At 58.8% G+C, this 9,899-nt stretch overlaps 4 protein-coding genes and 1 pseudogene across 4 annotated transcripts, besides 6 other annotated features; all 5 read left to right on the top strand.

Annotated features, from left to right (window-relative positions):
- The first annotated feature begins 27 nt into the window (after nt 1-27).
- Nucleotides 28-51: a microsatellite.
- A 1-nt stretch (nt 52) lies between these two features.
- Nucleotides 53-73: a microsatellite.
- Nucleotides 74-132: 59 nt separating this feature from the next.
- On the top strand, nt 133-825 carry Tco025E_04764 (putative P27 protein; the record flags this gene model as incomplete). Its single annotated transcript, XM_029371670.1, has 1 exon — nt 133-825. The coding sequence occupies one exon, from the start codon at nt 133-135 to the stop codon at nt 823-825; it is 693 nt and encodes a 230-aa protein (XP_029228231.1).
- Nucleotides 826-1,135: 310 nt separating this feature from the next.
- Nucleotides 1,136-1,180: a sequence feature (A-rich).
- Nucleotides 1,181-1,246: 66 nt separating this feature from the next.
- Nucleotides 1,247-1,287: a microsatellite.
- A 572-nt stretch (nt 1,288-1,859) lies between these two features.
- Tco025E_04765 (uncharacterized protein) lies at nt 1,860-4,778 on the top strand (the record flags this gene model as incomplete). The annotated part of the gene is made up of 1 exon (XM_029371671.1): nt 1,860-4,778. One exon carries the CDS (start codon nt 1,860-1,862, stop codon nt 4,776-4,778), a length of 2,919 nt encoding a protein of 972 aa, XP_029228232.1.
- A 190-nt stretch (nt 4,779-4,968) lies between these two features.
- On the top strand, nt 4,969-5,874 carry Tco025E_04766 (uncharacterized protein; the record flags this gene model as incomplete). The annotated part of the gene is made up of 1 exon (XM_029371672.1): nt 4,969-5,874. The coding sequence occupies one exon, from the start codon at nt 4,969-4,971 to the stop codon at nt 5,872-5,874; it is 906 nt and encodes a 301-aa protein (XP_029228233.1).
- A 662-nt stretch (nt 5,875-6,536) lies between these two features.
- Nucleotides 6,537-6,557: a microsatellite.
- Nucleotides 6,558-6,680: 123 nt separating this feature from the next.
- Nucleotides 6,681-9,482, top strand: Tco025E_04767 (uncharacterized protein; the record flags this gene model as incomplete). Its single annotated transcript, XM_029371673.1, has 1 exon — nt 6,681-9,482. The coding sequence occupies one exon, from the start codon at nt 6,681-6,683 to the stop codon at nt 9,480-9,482; it is 2,802 nt and encodes a 933-aa protein (XP_029228234.1).
- Nucleotides 9,483-9,507: 25 nt separating this feature from the next.
- Nucleotides 9,508-9,532: a microsatellite.
- Nucleotides 9,533-9,752: 220 nt separating this feature from the next.
- Nucleotides 9,753-9,899, top strand: part of Tco025E_04768 (ribosomal protein S20) — a 377-nt pseudogene continuing 230 nt past the window's right edge.

A 9,899-nucleotide genomic window follows, 5' to 3' on the forward strand; every position in this document is an offset into this window, starting at 1 on the left:
TACTCTATCCTTACTAATAACTTTACTTCTCTCTCTCTCTCTCTCTCTCTCCGTGTGTGTGTGTGTGTGTGTGCGGTAGAGAACGTGTTCCTTGCAGAGATGTCTCGCGTTACTACGAAGATGTGCGGTGGCATGGCCCGGACGAACGTCGTGGACCATGGCGTGTACGTGAAGCCCGTTTCCCACAACCCATTCGTTTCGACGGTTCACGACGGCGTTAGCACCGGCTATCTTGAGGGGTTTTCGGCCAAGCCCATGCACTGGCTCTACCGCTTTCGCTTCAACGTTCTTCCACAGGGCTTTGCAACGGGTTTCTTTTCCCGCAATCCATACGGCCGCTACGTCCACTGGCTGGAAGTGAGCACCATTGAAAAGATGCGCCTTCAGGCCTTTTCCATTGAGGGTCTCCCTTGCAACGTCATGTCGGTCCTCGTGACGCTGTACACCCTATGGTACTGTTACCGCCTTTGCTTCCTGCATCCGGACCTCACGCTTTATAACCTTGGCCTCTGGACGACGAAACCGTGGATTGCGGCGCAGCGATTCAACAAGAAGCAAGAGCTGGACCAACCCGTCTTCCGCTGGATCCATCGTGCGCCGGAGTACTTCGTGCTGGACCCGTATCGTGAGCTCAACAAGCTTGGTGTGGCGGCCAACGACACTTGGAGAGAGTACGTCAAGTCTGTGGGCCGTGAGGATGAGCTCCTCATTGGACCGCATGACGCAGGATACGGTGTGGCCGGTAAGGGCAAGCTGCTGCCGATGGACATCGCGCACGAGCAGAAGAGCGGCCACAGCCCTGGCCCTTTCCCCACGCTTCGTTAAGCCTTGAAACTGCCCGCACTTAGCAGGAAAAGACGAGACAGCAACAAAACTGGGGGTGCCGCCTGCTCGGCTGTGGTTCCCTTCCGTGCGTGGGGAAGAAAGGGGGGCCGCCGCGCCTGTTATGTGGAGAAGGGCGCAAAAGGGGTGCGGTTTGGGGGCGCGCAGCCCCTCTATTTTACCCCGCTCTCACGCAGACGGATGAACGACACGCGAACGAAGTGGATGTGAGAGGGGAGGGCCGGGGAGCAAAGACACCAGCGGTAGGAAACAGATGGGTTCGAATTGGGGGAGGAAAAAATATATATATATTGAAAATGAAACGAAAAAAAAAGAGAAAAAAAAGGAAGGAGAGGAACTTTATAGTATATGTAGTAGTTGTAGGAATTTCATGCACAACGGCATTTAGAGTAGGAAGAAGCCTTTTGATTTGGTTCGTTTTTTTTTGTGTGTTTGCTTGTCTGTGGGTTCATTACCCCTTTTTTACTTTTCTTGTGTGTCGGGGTGCGCGCGTGTGTGTGTGCTTGGGTGGTTTCTTCGCTGCCCCTCTGCAGTGGGGAACTGAACGCGTTTGGTGCCCCGTCTGGCCGGCCGCGCCTGGGAAGGGATAGGGAGAGGGAGCGTGGGGCAACAACAAGAATAATAAAAGAGAAGGAGAAGGTGTAGTAGCCGACGTTGCAGGTAAACACCGTGGATTTTATCTAATATATTCGTAGTGAGACGCCTTGTTGTGTCTTGGGATCTTCGTTGTGTGCAGAGTTCCCCTGTGTGTCTGTGCGTTGCACCTGGCACCTCCCTGTTTGCACTCGTATGGGCTCTGTGCGCCCATACCTTCTTGTGTGTATCTGTGTGTCATGCGCTTATATGCTCTTTTCTCCTTCTGTCGGCCCTGCTCTTACCACGTGGCTTCGTTGCCTGCATGCGAGCAATAGATCCTTATCGACGCCAGAGGGGGGACAAGGCTGCCTCCCCAACCACAGAGGAGACCTCGGTTTTTTTTTCTTTGTGTCTGTGTGGGGAGTGGGGGAGGATGAGCTATGGAACGTCAGACACTGTTTGTGACGCCACATGAAAAGATACATGTGACCGCCGCAGCGGTGTTTCCTGTGGAGCGAAGCAGCGGAGAGCCGGTGGCGCGGGACATGCACCTTTCCCCCGGTGAGGAGCTGCGGAGCCTCCTTTACGCCGGCTGCTCCGACGGCACCTTGCATGTCTACCGCTTTATCACCTGCCTTGACCAGGAGGAGGTGCGATACGACGTGAGAACAGCCCTTTTGCACAAAAAGTCCCTTTCAACACCCCACGGCAAGAATGCCGTGGAAGACAAGGGAAACAATCGCGTCTCCCACGGTATCACGTTTCTTAGCGTAAATAGCAGGCTCTCCGTGCCGCAGCTGCTGGTCCTGGCGGATGGATCTCTTGACGCCCTTCATTGCGGGGGGCTGGACAGCACAGGGCTGTTTCGGCAGCTTCCTCTTCCTTCTGGAGCCGCAAGTGTGTGTTGCGTGGCCCGAGGTCAGGACCACGCACTGCATCCTGCCCAGCGCCTCGCCCTGCTTATCGGGAAGTGGATCGCCCTCGTAGAGTACGGGGATCGAAAGTCGTGGATTTTTCAAAACGGAACGGAAGCACAAGGAGCAGCTGCCACGGAGCCTCTGCATATCCTGGCGCCGGAAGACACACAAACCATGGCCTGGCAATGCGACTTTATCCTCACGGGCAGCTTGAAAGAGTACTGTGTGTTTGACGTGAATACTCGGCACCTGCGGCAGCGAATGGAAGTGGTGGAGAACGTCTCGCAGGGTCCTCTCTGCCGGTACGTGCATGGGATCGGAGACAGCTCCGCCGTCGTAATTCGTATCGGTGATGGCCGACTTGCCTTGTTTGATGCCGCGGCGGAGACGGACCTTGAAACGGCGACGCCGGTTCAGCTGTCAGAGGCCGTCGTCGATGTGGCATGGGTACCGCCCTTTTTTGTTGGCGTCAGGGCGGATGGAGGGGTTTTGATGCGGTCGTGGTTAGACGCCGAGGAGGAGTTTCCCCGCTTCACTGCTTCCGCCTCCGCCTCGTCGATCTTAGGGTTTGACGGGGCCCCGCAGCAGTTCCACTCCACACCTCTGGGCATCTACGGGGTTTGTGGCCGCAGCGTGCAGCTTCTGCTACTGGCACCGAGGAGGACTATCGCGGCGCTCTACATCAATGCCGGCCTGTACGAGCGTGCTTTGCGCTACGTCGATCACGTGCACAGTGAAGAGAAGGACATCCACCTACGACGCGTCTATAAGGTATGTGCGCACCATGCATTGGTGGGGAAGCGGTACACCGAGGCATTTCACTATTTTGAATTGGCGTCAACGCCCACACTGGAGTTGTTGGAACTGGTACCGGAGCTGAGACGCCCGCCGAGAGCTGCCGATGCGTTAAACGCCAAGACCTCGCTGACGTGGGGTAGTGGTGAGGCCTACCATGAGATGTACGAACTGCTTTTGCGCCGTCGCTCAGTTGGGCTGGGCAGTCGCACGGAAGAGCAGCGTGCGGTCGAGTTTGCCATTTTTCTACTTTATGTGCTGGAATGCGTGCCCTACACCGACGATGAGTTGGCGGACATGTTTCTTTTGTCCTCCACCCTAGACCCTGTAGAGTGTCTGCGCTACGTCTCTGAGGATGGCGTGCGTCCCAAGCCGATGATTCTCCCTTTAGTACTCGCCTGTGACGGCAGGTTTTCGGAGGCGTTGCAGCGTTGTCAAGCGCTGCGTCTCGTACACGAGGCTGCCGTTGTGCTGCAAATGAGCGGCGACGAGGCGCTGTACGTGCAGCACTTTCCCTGGATGCTGAGTGCTGACATCAGCTCTGCTCTGCTGGCGGTGCTGCGTCCGCAGCGGCGACCACCGTCGGCTGCAACGATTCTTCCGATGTTGCTTGGGTACGGCGGTTGCCCGCTGCACGACTATTTGCACCTCCTTATTTTTGTGGAGGGGAACACACAGAGGGAACTGCACACGCTCTACGCCACAAATCTTATTGATATCATCCGCAGCCTGCAGTCGTTCGGTGTGGCGGGTTTGAAGGCGCCGGCCGTCAAGCTACGGGCAGGCGAGGAGTCTGGGGTTCGAGGGGCGGCACGTCGGGCGCTGCTGAAGTTCCTTCAACTCAGCCCTCACTACGAGGTGGATGTGGTGCTTGCCATGCTGCACGGTGCAGGCATGGTCGAGGAAGAGGTACTGGCGATGGAGCAGGCAGGCGATCACATTGGCGCGCTGACGAAGCTTGTGTACGAGCTAGCCGACGTCGCCGCCGCGGTGCGGTATTGCGTGGAACAGCACTCCCGCGAGCTGCAACGTCTGAGTCGTGGCGCCTCACAAGGAGAAGTCAAGGACAGCGGGTGCAGTGACCCTGCGCTGCTACCCGCTCCTGCTGCGGATTCACAGGAGACGTTTGTGGGAAGGGACGACTCCGTGTGGCTCGCAGGCAGCAGCAGCTACGCGGTGCAGGGAGGCCGCACCTTCAATGAGCACTTCAACACTCTCTTGCACGTGCTTCTGGTTCCTCCAGCCGGTAAGGAGCGGATGCTCTCGGAGGCGCTTTGGGTGCTCAATGAGCACTCTCGCTGCATCAATCCACTGTCGGTTATGACCTCACTACCGAGTGAGGTTTGCGTGGCGGAAATATCGTCCTATCTTCTGCGGGCGTTTCAGACGCTCTGCAGCCAGGCTCAGCTGGCGGAGGTCAACGCCAACTCGGTGGCCTCCATGCTCGCGGATGCGCAGCGGCAACGTGCCCTGCTTGCCCAGCGGTGTGTTTACGTGGACGAGAAGCGGCCCTGTGCCGTCTGTGGCAAACCCCTCGGGGTGGGAGTGATGGCGGTCTTTCCGAACTTGAAGGCGACACACTTCCGCTGCTTCCACGCCCAAGAGCTGGATCCGGAGCGGGGCGTGCCCTTTCGACCGGGCCTGTGACACCCGTCGCCACCGAACTTGACCCCCTTCAACGGGGCACAACAAGTACACGTCGATATCATTGCGTCCCTGTTGCTGTTGCAACTTACCCGAAGTCACGTTGGAAGTTTTTTTTTCCCCCTTGCTCTTTCTATTTATTCCCCAGCTCCGCCACCGCGACTGTTATCGCTTACGTGGAAGTGGTTGTCTGATGGCGTCAAGTAGTCAACTTATGGCGTCAGCCACGGCGTTTGTCGAGAACATCGTTGCCGTTGGTGTCTGCAGTCACGAGGGCTGTCTCAACGCGTTTGACCCCTCCGCCTTTTGCTTGCCGCTTGGCGCCCACCGCGGCGGTGTCCCTGTGGCGCCGCCAACCACCGCGGCGCTCGAGGCGGCCATCGCGGCTGAAGTTTTTCCTTTGGGCCCGATGGGGCGCCGGCTGTGCAGCTCCCGCGCGCAGCTCGGTGTCACGTTGGAGGAGTACATCACAGGCCTGTTTTCCAAGGCTCAGCACCAGTTTGGTTGCAGCTTGGAGACCATGCTGCATTGCCTCTGGATACTGGAACGCATTCAGACGAGAAACATACTGGTCCAGCAGAAGGGCATCATTGCCTTGCGGAGTTTTTCGCAGTGCAGACGGAGTAGTGAGGATAGTGACCTGCGTGGGAGCGAGGACGCGCAAGGCTCTGCCTTCCCCGAGGGGCGGGCCGACGTCTATGCCGCTGGCCTGCACAGCGGCAACTGCCACTATGTCCCTCCCTGTTCTTCCATGTCGTCTGAGGTGCGCTCAGTGGGGCCTGTGTCGGACGTCGCTGATGACGATTCCCTGTGTTACGCGTGTGCTGGAAGCAGTGTGTTTAGTCTGCAGTTTTGGAACGTGCAGCTGTTCCTTGCCGCCGCGCTGCTGCTTAGTCTGAAGGTCGGTGAGGAGGCATTCGCAGAAGCCGACGGTGAGGCGCTGAGCGTCCAATTCGCCGCCTTGGGCGGGTGTGACACCAACCTGCTCCTCTGCGCAGAGCGCTGCGTGTGCGACCTCATATGGGACGAGCTGAGCGTGACAGGTAAAGGGCTGGAAAGCGTCAGACGCCGTCTCGGAATGCGGGCCCTTGCCCGCTGACTACGCATCGTCCCGCCAACAGGGGCAGCAATCACAAACGGGGAAGCTGAGGCAACCATCGCGGGTTAATCAAGGATTCTGCCACAACGACCACTTCTTCTTGTTGGTGCCGTTGTTGCTTTTATTCCTGCAGGGGCCACGGGGGTGCACATGGAACCAACGCTGCAACCCTCCATTGACTGCCCCCGGTACCTCTCCTGCCTCTCTCTGTGCGTGTGTGTGTGTTTTTTTTAAGGAATGCGTGAGAAGGCCTCAGCCAGGCGCATATTATGGGGATATTTTTCTGTGGCTGTATATCTGAGTGTTTTTTTTTCCGATTTACTTTTTTTCTTTTTCTTTTTTTGTTGTTCTTGTGGTGCATGGGCGCCGCGTGGATGGCGCACGCCTGCAGGGCGTCCGCGAGCGATGGATGGAAGCGAGAGGCCTTGGAATGTTTGCTGCCACTGCACGCCATGAGGCCCCACCACGTTTACTGTTGTACTACCCGAATATCTGCTGACTCTCCTTATTTGGGCGTTTACTCCGCTTCTGCACTTGCGGCAAATAACGCGTTTTCAGTGCGACTGCTGCTGTTCATTCCGAGAAGAAACTTTGTGGCGGTGAACCGTGGGCTTTGCCCCAAATAAAATGGCGACCTCTCCCTTCTCTTCTTTCCTTATTGTACACACACACACACACACACATATGTATATGTATACATGCTCTTCCTCCTTTGTGTTGGCAGTGAGTAGGAGGACCCCTCTGGCGGTCGGCAGCAGTTGCAAACAGCGCGAGAAACGAGGGGGAGGGGTGGTGATGCCATTGACATGCGTCTAACGTCGCTCAGTAATGCTGCAAGGGGGCACTCGCTTTGCCTCCGCAGTCTCCCTTTCCGTGCCTGGGCTGGGAGTGCGGCGCGGCGGGGGCGGCGGAGGGGGACGTTGACGGCGGCGCGCCTCTTTTGCCCCGCACTCGCGTGCAGCCGTCGCGCGTACAAGACGGCGATGCCCACCGCGTCCCCGACGGCGGCTCCCGCCATCGCGGACGAGAAGACGGCAGACCAACAGCCCGCCCAAGACGTTTGCCTCGTGAGGACGCTGGACGTATTTGCCAAGTCGCGCATACTGAACTATTTGAGCCGCCACCTCCCTGCGGAGCAGGACAACGCACGGAGGGCGTCTCCGTTTTTAATCACAAAAACGCCAGACAAGGCACTTTATCAGGCGGAGATGTTGCTGCCAGTAGAGGCGTTGCTCTCCGGCGCCATGCAACGCACCAACCTGCGGACTGTGGGGTATGCCCAAAAAGAGAAGGACGCCGTGGTTGCCGCCTGCGTGCATGCTGAGCGCTGCCTGGACGCGTTGGGGATCCCGCTCTTTACCTCCGATCGACTGCAGCGCAAGCGGGCCGAGGAGGCAAAACGTGATGGCCGCTACGCCCCAATGCCGGGTGACCCTGTGCGGGAGGTGCGCCTCTCTGAACTTCCGTTCCCTGTCTGGTTCAAGGCGGAGGCCGGCGGGGACGCGAGGACAAGCGCGGATGCGGGGCGTGCGTCGGCGCAGCGGGCCCCGGGGGTCTGCTGCTACCCGGCGCTGCGCAGCTACCAACCGAACTACCATACCACGCAACGACGATACAATGACTTCTCACGCCGCTGTGGCGGCGATCCCTTTTTGCGCGGGGTGGCCGGGGAACTCGCGTACCTGCAGGCCCGCATCTTTCGGCACAACACGCAGCTGTCAGGGATGGACGACGGGGATGAGGAGGGCGCGCCCATTACCATTGACCCGGCGGAGGTGGAGCTCTTGCAGCCGAGCCCTGCCTTGCCAGACCCCGTCCTCAGATCCGACGCGGCACCCTTTTCCAATTGTCCGGCGATGCGCCTGGCGGTGGTGAACTCCCGCCCGTTAAACGAGCACCGCGTCGCGGGTTTCATTGATGAAAGTGAAGGCGGCATATTTGACTTGGTCGAGGGCGAAAAGGGCACCTGGTGGATTCACGATCAAATGCCCGGACTCGTCTGCCTCTTCGATCCCTTTGCTACGAAGCGCATCGATGGCTTGTACAGGTCTCGGCTCCAGGTGCAGTTTGACGCATGTGTTGAGACACGCGTGGACGAGGAATTGACGCAGGTGGATATAGGTTTTGGTCCAAGCTGCAAAAAGCACCTGAAGTGGTACACGGCAACGGCCCCCGTCCCGTACTATCCCTCGCTGCGCGCCGTGGGCAAGGCGCTGAGTGTCGCCCACGCCGCCTCGCTGTGCGCAATGCATGCGGAATTGCTGCTGGGCTTCCTCGGCGTCCCACTGTCACCCAACGTGGCGGAGCAGACGAAGCACTACGATGCCTGCCTGCGGCATGGTCGTCTGGTGTCGCCACTGCCGCGGGAGCTGGACGACGAGGCGCGGGCGCTGTTGCCAAAACCTCTGAAGCAATGGCACCGCATCAAAAAGACCCGAAAGCGGGGAGCCCCAATGAGTGTGTCGGAGAAACTGGTGGCTTTGAATCGCCGCGTCGTTGCGGACATTCGCCAGCACCTGATTGAGGTGGACATCTGCGCGCAGCCGCTGTATCAGCAACTGTTGGAGTCGTCCCTGTCGGCTGTGCGGCGGTTTATGGTGGAGCAGCGCCACCCATACGAGTCCGCCTACGTCAACTACGTCTACGCCGAGAATGCACAGTTCCGGTGCAGCATCTATTTGCCGCTCCCAGAGGCGTACGGCGTGCGTGGGGGGAGCGCCATTGGCGCCACCCCGGAGAGTGCGCGCAAGCTCGCCGCACTAAATGCGGTTGACACGCTGTGTGCCCTCAACATCCCCGTGACGCAGAACAAGGAGCAGATGGAGCAGCTGATGGCGGTGCGAAGACAATTTGGCCTGATTTTGCCACGTGCTGCGAGCGATGCCGGTGGGGGTCAGCGCAGCTGCGTCAACATCCGTTCCCCGCCGGGGTATCGTGAGGTGCCGGGGTGCGCAACCACGCGAGTTCCGTCGCACCAGGACGTGTGGAACCTCATCATGGCCGACGCCGCCGACTTCGACGTCGTCAAAGACGTGGAGCCGGAGGCATGCCACAAGTTGGGGTTTCCCGACGCGGGCACAATACTCCGGGCCCTCTTCCAGACGTACCTGCAAACTGTGGGCTGGACGGGGGGCGAGCAGTGGTCGCACATCAAGCACTACCAGGGCTCCCAGCACTGGAACGGCCGTCTGCGCCTTCCCTGCAACAACTACTGGATGGAGCTCCCCCTGGACGAGAAGCTCTACGGCCGTCGCATTGCCCTGGGGCGCTGCATCTTTCGCAAAGGGGCCGAGAAGGCGTTTCTGATCCATACCTTCCGCATTCTTCACGCGCTGCGCCTCGCCCCGTGGGACATGTACTCGGACGCCGCCCTGCTGAGGTTTATGCGCCACTCCCAGAAGGCAAACATTCCACGCGAGCGAGAGTGGTGGGAGTTTGTGGTGCGGGAGTTCCTGGCACCGCCCGCCGAGGAGAGCGCTGCCGCCACGCGCCCCTCCGCAGTTGTGCGGGACGCCGAGGTTGTTATACCGCCAGGAGCCGATCTGAAGCAGATTCTTTCCCCCAACCCTGTCATGACGCACGAACTGGCGAAGAAAACATTTGTTTAAGCATCTCTTTGCAAATCGCAGGAGGAAAACAAAAAGAAAAAAAGAAAAAAGACACTCCGCGATATCACCGTGAGAGAGCTGCCCAATAGTGGTGCCGTCCACCGCGCACTGATTGTGTCTTTCCTTCCTTTCATTATTTGCTCCCTGGGCCTTTTTGTCCCCGCCCCCTCTCTCTCGATACGCTTCTCTGCCTGTTTGTTGTTGTTTTTTTGTTTCTGACTTGTTTGCTTCGCCCCCTTGCGTTGCGTCCCGCAGGTGTGATCACGAGCAAATGGCTTACGTTAAGAAGGACCAGGCCCCTGTGCAGGAGACGCAGCGCGTGCTGGTGAAGATGACGAGCCGCAACGCAAAGGCGGTGGAGAATGTGATGACGGAGCTGCTGCTGCACGCCCGCAACGAGAAGGTGGAGCTGCGCGG

The sequence above is a fragment of the Trypanosoma conorhini genome (genome assembly GCF_003719485.1).
Source record: "Trypanosoma conorhini strain 025E chromosome Unknown Tco_14.4_contig_00255, whole genome shotgun sequence".
Classification (NCBI taxonomy): Eukaryota; Euglenozoa; class Kinetoplastea; order Trypanosomatida; family Trypanosomatidae; genus Trypanosoma; species Trypanosoma conorhini.